The sequence below is a fragment of the Salmo trutta genome, chromosome 10 (assembly GCF_901001165.1).
Source record: "Salmo trutta chromosome 10, fSalTru1.1, whole genome shotgun sequence".
NCBI lineage: Eukaryota > Metazoa > Chordata > Actinopteri > Salmoniformes > Salmonidae > Salmo > Salmo trutta.
In genome coordinates, this window is record NC_042966.1 from 32,862,860 (window position 1) to 32,879,650 (window position 16,791).

The 16,791-nt window shown below is 45.4% G+C and overlaps 2 protein-coding genes across 2 annotated transcripts in view; both read left to right on the forward strand.

Annotated features, from left to right (window-relative positions):
• Nucleotides 1-16,791, forward strand: part of LOC115200880 (nascent polypeptide-associated complex subunit alpha, muscle-specific form-like) — a 71,289-nt gene that overhangs the window by 35,344 nt on the left and 19,154 nt on the right. Inside the window, exons 5-6 of the mRNA XM_029763995.1 lie at nucleotides 60-389; nucleotides 1,111-1,207. Coding sequence (XP_029619855.1) covers nucleotides 60-389; nucleotides 1,111-1,207 — 427 coding nt within the window. The remainder of the gene's footprint in view (nucleotides 1-59; nucleotides 390-1,110; nucleotides 1,208-16,791) is intronic.
• On the forward strand, nucleotides 2,626-6,119 carry LOC115201579 (ligand-dependent corepressor-like). The gene has a single exon (XM_029765343.1). The coding sequence runs from the start codon at nucleotides 4,796-4,798 to the stop codon at nucleotides 5,957-5,959; it is 1,164 nt and encodes a 387-aa protein (XP_029621203.1). The 5' UTR covers nucleotides 2,626-4,795; the 3' UTR covers nucleotides 5,960-6,119.

The window sequence follows — 16,791 nt, forward strand, 5'->3', positions numbered from 1 at the left end:
CCTTGGGTCAACCGTCTCTACAGATGTCTTTAATGGTTTTTTTGCTGTCTTTCAATCAGATGTGCCCAGCTTCTCAGACCCGCACATTCCAGTAGTGGCTCTGGAGATAATGCAGAGGATGATCCGCCAGTTTGCTGCAGAATATACCTCAAAAAGCAGTTCCTCTACTCCGGACAGCCGCTCCACTCCCAGGCCTGGTCCCCACCCAGACCAAAGCCTGCCTCCTCCCCCCTCGCTGCCCACGGTGCCGCCAGCTGCCAGCCCTGGTGGTACTGCGACCGCCTCCGTACCCAGCCAGAACCCCGTCCTCTCCAAGCTGCTGATGGCCGACCAGGACTTACCTCTCGACCTCACTGTCAAGAAGCCTCTGCCACAGCCTGTAGAACAAGGTAGGAGCAGATGCACCAGTGCTGGTAGTAGACTGACTGAGCAGAACACTTGTACTGGTAATAGATTTGATGTGAAGTAACCTCTTCCTCACTGTCAAGAGGTTGCTGCCACAGCCTGCAGAACAAGGTAGCAGCAGATTCACTACACTACTATACTGCACACTAGGGTTGAATGGTGGGAACCTGGTTACTGAGATTTACTGGAATTTACCGCCCAAAACCACTCCCTTTTCCCAGGATAAATAACTATCAGATACTGGTAAATTATAAATGATTTATATGAACAGCATATAAATGAGTTTTAATGACTCCAACCTTGGTGTATGTAAACTTCCAACTTCAACTGTAGCTAGCTACATCTATGGGCTTTATGTTTTTCTGTTGTGCATAATGTGCAGTAGTCTATATCATATAGTTATTCGATAACGGCACAAACATTTGGCCTTTTTTGGGCTTGGGCTCATTAAATGTCGTTAATGAAGGGCTCGTAAAATATATTTCATATTTGGCTTATCATGCTGAGGTTTGAATTTTCATGCTGATCAAAGCATATTTCAATGATTTATAGTGCTTTTGAAGGACCCTTCCGGTTTTGACGGCAAATACCGGGTTACCCAGGAGAAAGGGATTTATTCTTGGGATGGAATATTTAGTAAAATACTGGGAAAATATTCAACACTATTGCACATGTACTGCGCTAACACTTGTGTCCTGTACCTAGATGGAGTCCTGGACCTGTCACTCAAAAAGGGACGGGCCAAAAGCAGCACGGCATCGCTCCGCAGCCCTCACCTTTCCCAGACGTCCGCTCTTAGAGGGTAAGACCAACTTTCTGTTTCTACTTCCTGTAGGGCTTTACCATAACACACTCCCCCACCTGTTCAAACAACAGTTTAGAACAACCTGTAGGAGCTCATGAAGCGATGGTCACCAACTCTGGTCCTGGGGAGATGCATGGTGTGCGTGTTGATTTGACTGTGTGACATTAGTGGTTTCACATGTGCATCTTCAAGAAGGACATCTTGAAGGAAATGCTTTGGTATCAGGAGACATTATTATTATTATTATTATTATTATTATTATTATTATTATTATTATTGGATTCCTTTTAAATACACAATAAGATGTAGTTAAGAGGGGGGGAAGGTAGGTGGGGGGGAAGGAAGGTAGGTGGGGGGGAAGGAAGGTAGGTGGGGGGGGGGAAGGTATGTGGGGGGGAAGGAAGGTAGGTGGGGGGGAAGGAAGGTAGGTGGGGGGGAAGGAAGGTAGGTGGGGGGGAAGGAAGGTAGGTGGGGGGGGAAGGAAGGTAGGGGGGGGGGAAGGAAGGTAGGTGGGGGGGAAGGAAGGTGGGTGGGGGGGGAGGAAGGTAGGTGGGGGGGGAAGGAAGGTAGGTGGGGGGGAAGGAAGGTAGGTGGGGGGGAAGGAAGGTAGGTGGGGGGGAAGGAAGGTAGGTGGGGGGGAAGGAAGGGAGGTGGGGGGGGGGGGAAGGAAGGGAGGTGGGGGGGGAAGGAAGGGAGGTGGGGGGGGAAGGAAGGGAGGGGGGGGGGGGGGGGAAGGAAGGGAGGTGGGTGGGGGGGGAAGGAAGGGAGGTGGGGGGGGGGGAAGGAAGGGAGGTGGGTGGGGGGGAAGGAAGGGAGGTGGGTGGGGGGGAAGGAAGGGAGGTGGGTGGGGGGGGAAGGAAGGGGGGTGGGTGGGGAAGGTAGGTGGGGGGGAAGGAAGGTAGGTGGGGGGGGAAGGGAGGTAGGTGGGTGGGGGGGGAAGGGAGGTAGGTGGGTGGGGGGGGAAGGGAGGTAGGTGGGTGGGGGGGAAGGGAGGTAGGTGGGGGGGAAGGAAGGGAGGTAGGTGGGGGGGAAGGAAGGTAGGTGGGGGGGAGGGAGGTGAAGGGGGGAGGGAGGTGGGGGGAAGGAAGGAAGGTAGGTGGGGGGGAGGGAGGTGGAGGGGGGAAGGAAGGTAGGTGTAGGGGGGAAGGTAGGTGGGGGGGAGGGAGGTGGAGGGGGGAAGGTAGGTGGGGGGGGGAAGGTAGGTGGGGGGGAAGGAAGGGGGAGTGGAGGAAGGAAGGAAGGAAGGTGGAGTGGAGGAAGGGAGGAAGGAAGGAAGGAAGGAAGGAAGGAAGGGGGAGTGGAGGAAGGAAGGAAGGAAGGTGGAGTAGAGGAAGGAAGGAAGTGGAGGAAGGAAGGAAGTGGAGTGAAGGAAGGAAGGAAAGGGGAGGGAGAGTGAGTTGAGGGGGGGAGGGAGGGAGGGAGTGAAGGAAGAGATCCAGCTGCTTGTGGTGAAGCTGTTCAGAATGTACAGCTCTGTATGCAGAGATCCACAGATGTATATGTCCATATATCTAGTATCTACCAATCTTTCTCCCCCTTTCTCTCTCTCTGAAATGATATTTCAAAGCTGAGGTGAGATGGATAACTGATTGAAGGTGGAGAAAATATTTACAAGTACAAAAAAAAGCAGACACCTGTCAAGTCATAATATATTGGGTTATAGCTGCTAGTGCATTAGCAACAGTAAAGCGCATGCTTATTTTATTTGCCTCTGTGTCCGTCATTATCTCCTCTCATCATCAATCAATCATTCACCCGTCAATTTAATGTAATCATGTTCACTCAATAAGACCTGATAATTTGCTATGTTCTGTCACACATACTGTGTGTGCCTTGAGTGCTGACCTGGCAGACAAGTATTTCAGATGTTTTTCTTAGTAACAGTATTTCTTAGGTTGATATTCTGAGTGTTTATGTGCAGTAAAGTAGCCCTATAACATCCCATACTGATGGCTTACTCTTTTATTGCTGTGCTTGTTCAGTGGTAACGTCACTCGCTAAGGGCTATTGCTACGTTAGCATTAGTCATTTGGCAACACGGTCATCGTGCCCTTCTCAGTTATTAAATGCCAGACTGCCTTGCTGCAATGACCAACATGTCCCTCCTCCCTCCCTCCTGAGCTGTATGGACAGGACTACCAACATGTCCTCCCTCCTCCCTCCTGAGCTGTATGGACAGGACTAATGACCAACATGTCCTCCCTCCCTCCTGAGCTGTATGGACAGGACTAATGACCAACATGTCCTCCCCCCTCCCTCCTGAGCTGTATGGACAGGACTAATGACCAACATGTCCTCCCTCCCTCCTGAGCTGTATGGACAGGACTAATGACATGTCCTCCTCCCTCCCTCCCGAGCTATATGGACAGGACTAATGACCAACATGTCCTCCCTCCCTCCCTCCTGAGCTATATGGACAGGACTATGACCAACATGTCCTCCCTCCTCCCTCCTGAGCTATATGGACAGGACTAATGACCAACATGTCCTCCCTCCTCCCTCCTGAGCTGTATGGACAGGACTAATGACCAACATGTCCTCCCTCCTGAGCTATATGGACAGGACTAATGACCAACATGTCCTCCCCCCTCCCTCCTGAGCTGTATGGACAGGACTAATGACCAACATGTCCTCCCTCCTGAGCTGTATGGACAGGACTAATGACCAACATGTCCTCCCCCCTGAGCTATATGGACAGGACTAATGACCAACATGTCCTCCCTCCCTCCCTCCTGAGCTGTATGGACAGGACTAATGACATGTCCTCCCTCCCTCCTGAGCTGTATGGACAGGACTAATGACCAACATGTCCTCCCTCCTCCCTCCTGAGCTGTATGGACAGGACTAATGACCAACATGTCCTCCCTCCTCCCTCCTGAGCTGTATGGACAGGACTAATGACCAACATGTCCTCCCTCCTCCCTCCTGAGCTGTATGGACAGGACTAATGACCAACATGTCCTCCCTCCTGAGCTGTATGGACAGGACTAATGACCAACATGTCCTCCCTCCTCCCTCCTGAGCTGTATGGACAGGACTAATGACCAACATGTCCTCCCTCCTGAGCTGTATGGACAGGACTAATGACCAACATGTCCTCCTCCCTCCTGAGCTGTATGGACAGGACTAATGACCAACATGTCCCTCCCCCCTCCCTCCTGAGCTATATGGACAGGACTAATGACCAACATGTCCTCCCCCCTCCCTCCTGAGCTGTATGGACAGGACTAATGACCAGTAGGCCCTCCTCCCTCCCTCCTGAGCTATATGGACAGGACTAATGACCAATAGGCCCTCCTCCCTCCCTCCCTCCCTCCCTCCTGAGCTATATGGACAGGACTAATGACCAATAGGCCCTCCTCCTGCCCTATCTGAACAGAGCTGGACATAATTTTTTTTTAGATTTCATATTTTTCTTTTGATTTTCTTTTCCCTGCATTTCCTTTTTTTATTGTTTTCTTATTGTTATGTTGACTGGCGCATAATTTGTAATAAAATGCGAAGCCAAAATAAACAAGTTCCCAAACCTTGAGCTTTTTTGTTCTTTAAGGGAGCACACACTCACACACACACACATTTTGTAATATGATGTTACCTAAGCAAGATCAACCAATAAAGGAGTGGCCTCATCTTCCCTCCCCCAACCCATCCTCCCCTAGAGAGAGAAACAATAAAGCACTGTGCAAGCTCTGCTTACACCCAATTTCCTTCCATCCAATCAGGCGTTCCCTGAGTGCTGACGGACAGGCCGGGCTGCCTATGTGGAGCCTGCAGGATGGGAGGAGGGAGAATTTCAGCCACTCCGTCCCTTTAAAGCCCACCTCACCTCTCTGTCACGCCCTGCACATCAAACAGGAAGTGAACCTATATTCCAACCCAGAGTTGTCTCCCAACCAGAACCAGATGTCCAGACCCCACCTCTCTCTCATTTCCAGGTACGGCTCTCCGTCCTGGGCCTCCAAGACCCACTTCGGAGCCCTCATGAAGCTCTGGGCTAACAGCAGAGCTGGGGACCACCTCAAAGACCTACCCAGCTTGCTGGAGGCCGCAGGGCTCTTCACCAAGTCGCCCTCCTGTGGGAAGGCAATCATCCAGGAGACCCCCAGAGACGAGGGCCTCTCTCTTTCCCACTCCCCGACCGTTGACCTCAAAATCCCCCAGGTGAGAGGCCTTGGAGGCCTGGGGGTGGACTTCTGCTTGGGCTCCCTGAGCTCTGATCCCTACAGCCTCCCCAGCCACCACTGTGAGAACAGCCTGGGGAAGAGGCAGAGGTCCATCCTGCCCAAACACAGCCGCCGGGGAAGCAGTGGAGGAGAGAGGGAGTACTGGGCTTCATCCGATGCAGACCGCCCTGCTTCTGTGGGGCAGTATCCTACCTCTGACCCCGAGGCAGACCTCAGCAACAAGCAGCTGAGGAAAAAGAGGGGACGATACCGTCAGTACAACACAGAGCTGCTAGAGGAGGCTATCGGAGTGGTGATGGGGGGGAAGATGAGCGTGTCCAAGGCTCAGACCGTCTACGGGATCCCTCACAGCACTCTGGAGTATAAAGTCAAGGAGCGCCTTGGCACCCTGAAACATCCACCCAAGAAGAAGCTGAAGCTGATGAGCCACATGGAGGAACCGGAGAATACGGAGGCCCCAGAGAGCCAAGAAGCTCTGGATGCGACCATGGACCTCCAGTCTGTGTCGGCATCTGGAAAGGGCGGCAGGCAGCTGCTCAGTACAGGCCTCTCCCCAGACGAGTAAAGTCACGACTGAAAGAGATTCAGTACTTGATGAAATGTGATGTTTTTTCTCAGACCAGGTAATCGTTTGCATTTGCCAGGCAGTGGCAATGACAGAGGAGTCTATCAGGGGAGGCTGCTGAGGGGAGGACGGCTCATAATAATGTTTGGAACAGAGCAAATGATTTTTTTTAATTTTATTTATTTATTTCACCTTTATTTAACCAGGTAGGCAAGTTGAGAACAAGTTCTCATTTACAATTGCGACCTGGCCAAGATAAAGCAAAGCAGTTCGACAACATACAACAACACAGAGTTACACATGGAGTAAACAACATACAGTCAATAATACAGTAGAAAAAAAAATAAGACTATATACAATGTGAGCAAATGATGTGAGATAAGGGAGGTAAGAGCAAAAAAAAATGCCATGGTGGCAAAGTAAATAAAGTATAGCAAGAAAAACACTGGAATGGTAGATTTGTAGTTTGAAGAAAGTTCAAAGTTCAAATATAAATAATATGGTGCAAAGGAGCAAAATAAATAAAATAAATAAATACAGTAGGGGAAGAGGTAGTAGTTTGGGCTAAATTATAGATGGGCTATGTACAGGTGCAGTGATCTGTGAGCTGCTCTGACAGCTGGTGCTTAATTAAAGCTAGTGAGGGAGATAAGTGTTTCCAATTTCAGAGATTTTTGTAGTTCGTTCCAGTCGTTGGCAGCAGAGAACTGGAAGGAGAGACGACCAAAGGAGGAGTTGGCTTTAGGGGTGACCAGAGAGATATACCTGCTGGAGCGCGTGCTACAGGTGGGTGCTGCTATGGTGACCAGTGAGCGGAGATAAGGGGGGACTTTACCTAGCAGGGTCTTGTAGATGACCTGGAGCCAATGTGTTTGGCGACGATTATGAAGTGAAGGCCAGCCAACGAGAGCATACAGATCACAGTGGTGGGTTGTATATGGGGCTTTGGTGACAAAACGGATGGCACTGTGATAGACTGCATCCAGCTTGTTGAGTAGGGTATTGGAGGCTATTTTGTAAATGACATCGCCAAAGTCGAGGATTGGTAGGATGGTCAGTTTTACGAGGGTATGTTTGGCAGCATGAGTGAAGGATGCTTTGTTGCAAAATAGGAAGCCAATTCTAGATTTCACTTTGGATTGGAGATGATTGATGTGAGTCTGGAAGGAGAGTTTACAGTCTAACCAGACACCTAGGTATTTGTAGTTGTCCACAAATTCTAAGTTAGAACCGTCCAGAGAAGTTATGCTGGATGGGCGGGCAGGTGCAGGCAGCGATCGGTTGAAGAGCATGCATTTAGTTTTACTTGTGTTTAGGAGCAGTTGGAGGCCACGGAAGGAGAGTTGAAGAGCTTCAATGCCAGTCTGGAGGGTTGTTAACACAGTGTCCAAAGAAGGGCCAGAAGTATACAGAATGGTGTCGTCTGCGTAGAGGTGGATCAGAGATTCACCAGCAGCAAGAGCGACATAATTTATGTATACAGAGAAAAGAGTTGGCCCAAGAATTGAACCCTGTGGTACCCCCATAGAGACTGCCAGAGGTCCAGACAGTAGGCCCTCCGATTTGACACACTGAACTCTGTCAGAGAAGTAGTTGGTGAACCAGGCGACGCAATTGTTTGAGAAACCAAGGCTACTAAGTCTGCCGATGAGGATGTGGTGATTAACAGAGTCAAAAGCTTTGGCCAGGTCAATGAATACGGCAGCACAGTATTGTTTCTTATCGATGGCGGTTACGATGTCGTTTAGGACCTTGAGCGTGGCTGAGGTGCACCCATGACCAGCTCTGAAACCAGATTGCATAGCGGAGAGGGTGCGGTGGGATTCGAAATAGTCGGTAATCTGTTTGTTGACTTGGCTTTCGAAGACCTTAGAAAGGCAGGGTAGGATGGATATAGGTCTGTAGCAATTTGGGTCAAGAGTGTCACCTTTGAAGAGGGGGATGACAGCAGCTGCTTTCCAATCTATGGGAATCTCAGACGACACGAAAGAGAGGTTGAACAGGCTAGTAATAGGGGTTGCAATAATTTCGGCAGATCATTTTAGAAAGAAAGGGTCCAGATTGTCAAGCCCAGCTGATTTGTAGGGGTCCAGATTTTGCAGCTCTTTCAGAACATCAGCTGAATGGATTTGGGAGAAGGAGAAATGGGGGAGGTTTGGGCGAGTAGCTGTGGGGGGTGCAGTGCTGTTGAATGCAGTAGGGGTAGTTAGGTGGAAAGCATGGCCAGCCGTAGAAAAATGCTTATTGAAATTCTCAATTATAGTGGGCTTATCGGTGGTGACAGAGTTTCCTATCCTCAGTGCAGTGGGCAGTTGGGAGGAGGTGTTCTTATTCTCCATGGACTTTACAATGTCCCAGAACTTTTTAGAGTTGGAGTTGCACGAAGCAAATTTTTGTTTGAAAAAGCTAGCCTTGGCGTTTCTAACTGCCTGTGTGTATTGGTTTCTAACTTCCCTAAAAAGTTGCATATCGCGGGGGCAGTTCGATGCTAATGCAGAACGCCACAGGATATTTTTGTGTTGGTTAAGGGCAGTCAGGTCTGGGGAGAACCAAGGGCTATATCTGTTCATGGTTCTAAATTTCTTGAAAGGGGCATGCTTATTTAAGATGGAGAGGAAGGCATTTTTAAAATATAACCAGGCATCCTCTACTGACGGGATGAGGTCAATATCCTTCCAGGATACCAGGGCCAGGTCGATTAGAAAGGCTTGCTCGTTGAAATGTTTCAGGGAGCGTTTGACAGTGATGAGTGGAGGTCGTTTGACCGCTGACCCATTACGGGTGCAGGCAATGAGGCAGTGATCGCTGATATCTTGGTTGAAAACAGCAGAGGTGTAATTAGAGGGCACATTGGTTAGGATGATATCTATGAGGGTGCCAGAGTTTGCGGCTTTGGGGTTGTACCTGGTGGGTTCATTAATAATTTGTGTGAGATTGAGGGCATCAAGCTTGGATTGTAGAATGGCTGGGGTGTTAAGCATGTCCCAGTTTAGGTCGCCTAGTAGCACGAGCTCTGAAGATAGATGGGGGGCAATCAGTTCACATATGGTGTCCAGAGCACAGCTAGGGGCCGAGGGGGGGTCTATAGCAGGCGGCAACGGTGAGAGACTTGTTTTTGGAGAGATGGATTTTTAGAAGTTCAAATTGTTTGGGTACAGACCTGGATAGCAGGACAGAACTCTGCAGGCTATCTCTGCAGTAGATTGCAACACCGCCCCCTTTGGTCGTTCTATCTTGTCTGAAAACGTTGTAGTTAGGGATGATGATTTCACAGTTTTTGGTGGACTTCCTAAGCCAAGATTCAGACACAGCTAGGACATCCGGGTTGGCAGAGTGTGCTAAAGCAGTGAATAAAACAAACTTAGGGAGGAGGCTTCTAATGTTAACATGCATGAAACCAAGGCTATTACGGTTACAGAAGTCATCAAAAGAGAGCGCCTGGAGAGTAGGAGTGGAGCCAGGCACTGCAGGGCCTGGATTCACCTCTACATCCCCAGAGGAGCAGAGAAGAATAAGTATGAGGGTACGGCTAAAAGCTATAAGAATTGGTCGTCTGTGACGTCCAGAATAGAGAGAAAAAGGAGCAGGTTTCTGGGGGCGATAAAATAGCTTCAAGGTATAATGTACAGACAAAGGTATGGTGGGATGTGAGTACAGAGGAGGTAAACCTAGGCATTTAGTGATTATGAGAGAGATATTGTCTCTAGAAACATCATTGAAACCAGAAGATGTCATAGCATGTGTGGGTGGAGGAACTGAGAGGTTGGATAAGGTATAATGAGCAGGGCTAGAGGCTCTACAGTGAAATAAGCCAATAAACACTAACCAGAACAGCAATGGACAAGGCATATTGACATTAAGGAGAGGCATGCTTAGCCGAGTGATTAGAGGGTCCAGTGAGATTCAGACAGCTAGCCGGGCCATAGGTAGCAAGCTGGTGGAAGATGGGAGAGAGGTCTGTTTTTAGCCACCTCGTGCGTTTCCGTCTGTGGGTTAGTGGGGTTCCGTGTGGAAGGGGGGACCTGTCCAAGTTGGCAAAATAGTTAGTTATAGTGGCCCAAGAAAAGTGTCCGATAGACCTATTCAGATCGCAGCCGAAAAGACGGCTAACGATTAGCCGGCCGCAGATGGGCGATCAGGTTACGTCGCGACGGAGGGGCCAGTTGGATAACTCCCTTGGGCAGATAACGTCGGTGGTCCAGTCGTGAAGACCCGATGGGGCTCCGCATCGGCAGTAAAACGGGTCAGGATAGGTGAGTTGTAGCCCAGGAGACACTTCAGCTGGCTAGCTCAGGAACAGCCCACGAGTGGCTGACGGAACTCCTCAGCTGGCCAGCTCCGCAATAATGTGTGTTAATTCCGTTACCGACGTTGCCAATAGTCACTCAGGTAGCAGCTAGTTAGCTGCAAGATCCAGGTGTAAATGTCCAGAGCCTGCGGTAGAAATCGGGGAAAGGAGAGAGAATAGGTCCGATATGCTCTGGTCTGAGTCGCGCTGTACAAAAACTGGCGATAGCTTTTCGAGCTAATGGACAGCTGAGGACGGCTAACCGTGGCTAGCTGAACTTCAACGTTAGCCAGTGAAAATGGCTAACCTCTGGCTAGCTTCTGTTGTGGAATTCAGATGAGGTAAATAATATATATATATATATATATTTTTTTTTTTAAATTGGTGAGGCGGGTTGCAGGAGAGTGCTTTGAGGTTGAGTATTTGAATAAAAAAAATGTAAAAAGATAAGTGAAGAAAAAAATATGTAAATATATATATACACGAGACACGACAGGACGTCTGAACTGCTACGCCATCTTGGGACTAACTGACATCAAACCATGTGTTTGATACCATTCCGCTCCAGCCATTACCACAAGCCTGTCCTCCCCAATTAGGGTGCCGCCAACCTCCTGTGGAGTCTATATAGCTAGTACACAATTGATCAGTTGGGTATCTTGATTTATTCCAAATGCACTTCTACTTACTCTGTGATCAACCCCGTGAATCAGTCTGACCTATTCATCTTGGCTCTTTAATCATTTTAACATGTTTGTTAAGCCTACTATAAGTAGCTGATGTCTAAATCAATCAAACACTAAATTGTCTCTGCACTCTTTTAGATTGTCTCTCGACGTTGTCCTAGACATTGTTGAAACCCTCCATATTTGAAATATGTTTTGGGAGTGTTTTATGAAGCTTGTTTGTACTGTATAAGGATATCAGACAATATTTGAATGGTTCATCCTGAAACTGCTTTAGATACGGTGCTACCATAATCTAATATTTTACTAACTGACTAATATAATGTGTGATGGCAAAATTGCAATTGGACCAAGCCCAATTGTCTGCACAGAGTTGTATATTGGTCAGTGGTGCCCCTTACTGACCTCTAGGAGTACTCTGGTTATTACAGCACTTAGGGTTGAACCAACGGTCTACAACCCTGGTCCTGTAGAGCTACAGGAAATGTATGGTCTTATTGGAGGCCAGCTGCAACAAAAGCCTGCAGACCTTGTAGCACCAAGGTTGGAGACGTTTGGGATGGATACACCAACCTCATTTCTTTGTTTGGGTCATAATGATGACGCATGCTCAGCCCTCGACATGTAGAATCAAGGCTTATTTCTATTTGAAACTCTATTCATATTTGATCATCTAAATGGGGGTTTATAATGTTTATTTTACATTGTGAGTTTAAAGTCAAACACTGGTTGATACTCTCTTTCCCTGTCACTGTTCAGCAAATGCACACCTGAGATTGAATAGACCAAACTACAGCAGAAAGAATATGTGGTTGAAAGGATGTCTGCAACCGTTGTATGCTACTGAAAATCTTAATGTAAGGTTGTGTGTTTTTGTTTGTTGGGAGAACAGATTCCCCTGTTCGCAATTTCACCACCTCCTTAGTTAACAACCAAACCTCAGCTATAGACGTGTTGGTTGTTTAGCTACAAAATCACTATGGAGAAACTGGTTTGGCCTAGGTTGTTGACACGTAAACGATATTTCCTCTCAAATGTGTATTGAAACCTACATTTGCACAATGAGCACTTTTCTCTGAAATGCATGTCAGCTGTTGGTTAGCTAGCTAGTGAATTTTGGCTATATTAGTATAGATGTGACATCAGTCAAAACGCCTCAAAACAAGACATTGTATCAAAGAGATCAAACTAGCTAAAACACGCCACCCACAATTCCCCATGTGGCAGTTTCTTGTCATTGTTGCTAGCAGTCTGGCCATCCAGAATCACAACGCACAGACTTCTGCCTCATTGAAGCCTGCACATTGTTTTTGTGACGTGAGGAGCTAACCGTTTATACTCTCCAAAAGCACGCCAGATTTACAACCACTCAGATATGTCGCTATCCGCTGTGTAGTGTGACTGGGACATTTCTTTACCTGTGTTCACCCGTAGCCTTAACCACAACTCAGGATAATGTTTGTGTGGGGCTGCAGTACTTGTGTGAATGTGTATATTTCTATCTTTATCAGAAATGTGTATATGCTATGTTAGATATCTATACACAAACATACCTCACTCTCAGATGTATATCTCCGAATTATTTCCACGCCTCTTGTATCTTACTCAGAATCATCTGAAGAAGGGGAAATTTCATTTTTTTAGTCTGCGAACAGGCACCATTGACTGATAAATATATGCACCCGACTCTCATCAGGTGTTCTCACAACTTACCTTATCCCAGCATTTGTTTACCAGTTTGAGCCTCCTGGACATTTTAAATCTGTGTGGCGCTGCAGTTAGCACAACAACTTCAGGTGTGAAGTCGGGTAGTCTCATTACCTCTAGGAATGACTGTCCCTGCTTAACAGAACAAGGCAAGAACAAGGGAAAGGTGCAAATGTTTGTTCTTAACTATGTATTGAAAGATTGGTTTTATTCACGTGTTAGATTGCAGCTTTAAGGTGCAGTAAATTGATGAGTCTCAAAGGTTTCGACCATGTGGCGCATAGCACTAAGGAAATTCTTTGGAGGAGTGTAGAATATGCTGAAGCATAGATACTTTGCCCATTGCAGTTTAAACATCATGATGTTTTTAGAAAACATAACATAATTCAATGGATGCCGTATTTGCTCCTCCTTGGTAATACTGACCAATAAAAATATATGGAAATCTCAGAATTGTACACAATGTTTACTTATCTAATTCTACAATCAGAACAAGAATCTAAATACTCTTCGTGAATAGAATGCTCGGAAGCAGCGACATGGTGTCCCGCTGTGAATTTGGCAAATCTACTGTGAGTACTACTTACCCTATCGACAGTTCTACCTCAGGACATTTCATAATATTAGATCAATCCCCTATTGTCCTTGTATAAGGTTTATATTACAGTGCTGGTTTTACTACAGTCATCAGATTAACAGGTATTACTACAGTTCTAGGGACATTTTTATAGTCAACAAGACTGTAAGATGTTAATTTCTTACTCTTGAACCAGTAAATTCTTATGCATCATTTTTGAGACTTATGTAAATCTAGATGTAAACTAAATATTTAGACAAACATTTGAGTTAAAAGTTTGATTTTGGCCCACCGTGAACACAAAGCTACAAACTCTTAGATTATTGCTAAAACTTAACTGATATCACATGAAATGCAAAAAACAAGAACTTTCCTTAAGCAAGGCTGGTCCTACTCTCTCCTTTCAGGTTTATTTTTTGTTGGACAACATTACATTTCCTTTAGTCTTTCAGGTGTATATAAGTATAGTGAAAATAAATATAATTGACTACTAGGTTAACTAATTAGTATGAATCCACTGTAAATATTACTTTTTAAATGTGCAGTGTATATCAGTCAAAAGCTTGTACACACCTACTCATTCAAGGGGTTTTCTTTATTTTTACTATTTTCTACATTGTAAAATAATAGTGAAGACGTCAACTATGAAATAAGAAATATCGAAAAATGCAGTAACCAAAAAAGCTATTTTATATTTGAGATTCTTCAAAGTAGCCACCCTTTGCCTTGATGATACCTTTGCTCACGCTTGGCATTCTCTCAACCAGCTTCAGGAGGTAGTCACCTGGAATGCATTTCATTTAACAGGTGTGCCTTGTTAAAAGTTAATTTGTGGAATTTCTTTCTTAATGCGTTTGAACAATTAATTTGTGTTTTGACAAGGTAGGGTGGGTATACAGAAGATAGCCCTATTTGGTAAAAGACCAAGTCCATATTATGGCAAGAACAGCTCAAATAAGCAAAGAGAAATGACAGTCCATCATTACTTTAAGACATGAAGGCCAGTCAATCTGGAAAATTTCAGGAACTTCTCTGCCGCAGAGGATAAGTTTATTAGTTAGCAGCCTCAGAAATTGCAGCCCAAATAAATGCTTCTGAGTTCACTTAACAGACACATCTCAACATCAACTATACAGTGGAGACTGCATGAATCAGGCCTTCATGGTCAAATTACTGCAAAGAAACCACTACTAAAGGACACCAATAAGAAGAGGAAACTTGCTTGGGCCAAGAAACACGAGCAATGGACATTAGATCGGTGGAAAAACCGCCTTTGGTCTGAGTCCAAATTTTTGATTTTTGGTTCCAACTGCCATGTCTTTGTGCGACGCAGAGTGGGTGAATGAATGATCTCAGCATGCGTGGTTCCCACCGTGAATCATGGAGGAGGAAGTGTGATGGTGTGGGGGTGCTTTGCTGGTGACACTGTCTGTGATTTATTTAGAATTCAAGGCACACTTAACCAGCATGGCTACCACAGCATTCTGCAGCGATATGCCATCCCATCTATTGTTTTTCAGCAGGACAATGACCCAAAACTCATCCAGGCTGTGTAAGGGCTATTTGACCAAGGAGAGTGATGGAATGCTGCATCAGATGACCTGGCCTCCACAATCACCTGACCTCAACCCAATTTGAGATGGTTTGGGATTAGTTGGACCACAGAGTGAAGGAAAAGTAGCCAACAAGTGTTCAGCATACATGGCAACTCCTTCAAGACTGTTGGAAAAGCATTCCTCATGAAGCTGGTTGAGAGAATGCAAAGTGTGCAAGCTGTCGTCAAGGCAAAGGTTTGCTTCTTTGAAGAATCTCATATAGAAAATATATTTTGATTTAACAACTTTATTTTCTTTTTTTTACTACATGATTCCATATGGGTTTTGATGTCTTCGCTATTATTCTACAATTCAGATGATGGTAAAAATAAAGAAAAACCCTTGAATGAGGTGTCAACTTTTTTGACTGGTGCTGTATATGTAGAAATCTTTTGAACTTGCAAACCAACTGTGATAACCCTCAAGTCAAGACATATGCTTCACAGTAGTTGCAATAGATTTGGGTCATTATAATTGATCATCTGAAACTAATCTAGATTACGTCTTTGTTTTGAGGATGAGTCCGTTTTATTAGTGGATTTGATGGGATTGACAACAAAAAGGTAAACAAATCAAAGTGAGGTACTTTAATCAAATTAAACAGTTGCAAGGCTTTTCTTTGTTACCATGACAATCACGGAGCCTTGCTCCTAAGTAGTCGCTGCCATAAAATTGCCATTATAAATCCGGATACTGAGACAAGAATACACACTATTTGGAGAGAAATTTAAGGTTTTGTTTTTTATTTGCATTTTGCATGCGGTCCATTCTTCCACAATACACAAACAGTTTCCGTGTTAACATAACCCTTGTGGAACCTGTTTTAATGTTAAAATTACAAAAATCTACAGAAGCAAATCTGTTGGTTTCCGCTACCTCATCTCTAGAAAAGGACTGAACCTGCATCAAATAATCTACCTTCTTGAGGCAGTATGTAGCAATTTCCCATAAACACAAGCAAAGGATATGGGCCAAAGCTTTGTTGCAGTATGTGTTGAACTCGGCTAGCTGTTTGACTCGCTGCTTTAGATGTATGCCGTAATCTTGCAATTGTTGTCAACAGTTTTGCGATTTGCTGTCCATGGCCCATCAGGTTAATTAAGCTACGAAATAATTGATGTATGGAGATGTGAATACCACTTGGCAAAGGTTGATATAAGCAAATATTTTCTTGGACGAGACTTCTCTTATACAAGACTACTGAAAATTGAAGGACTGGGTTGGTACACTTTTTGGAAATACTTCAAGGTTCTGTAAAAGTTAAATGCACCCTAGTTGACTGGTTCATATTTTAAAGGTGAGGGTGTTAATGTTTTTCGATCTTTGGTTGTATGTTTTTGTCAGTGTTTCTACTAATGTGTTTTTGATTGAAAAGCTTGTAGGCGTTCTTCCCAATTAGTCAGAAATTTAATTTGACCCTTCATACTCTAATGCTTCGATAAGAAGCTTTTCAGAAGCTTGCACACCCTTCAAGTCAATGAGATGAAGATTTTTCTTGACATGATAGTTGTAGTCCTTTTGACTCCTGCAGTATTTATATAAATAGTCTTAATACTAATTATACCAAACTATACACAGAGACAGATTTTACAGATGCATTCAGAAAGTATTCAGACCCCTTGACTTTTCCCACATTGTTATGTTACAGCCTTATTCTAAAATGGGTTAAATTGTTTTTTTTCCCCTACAATCTACACACAATACTGCATAATGAAAAGCAAAAACAGGTTTTATACATTTTTGCAAATGTATAAAAATAAAAAAACACTCACATTTACATCAGTATTTAGACCATTTAATCAGTACTTTGTTGAAGCACCTTTGGCAGCCATTACAGCCTCAAGTCTTGGGTATGGCGCTCTCATTCCTCTCTGTAGATCCTCTCATTCCTCTCTGTAGATCCTCTCATTCCTCTCTGTAGATCCTCTCATTCCTCTCTGTAGATCCTCTCATTCCTCTCTGTAGATCCTCTCATTCCT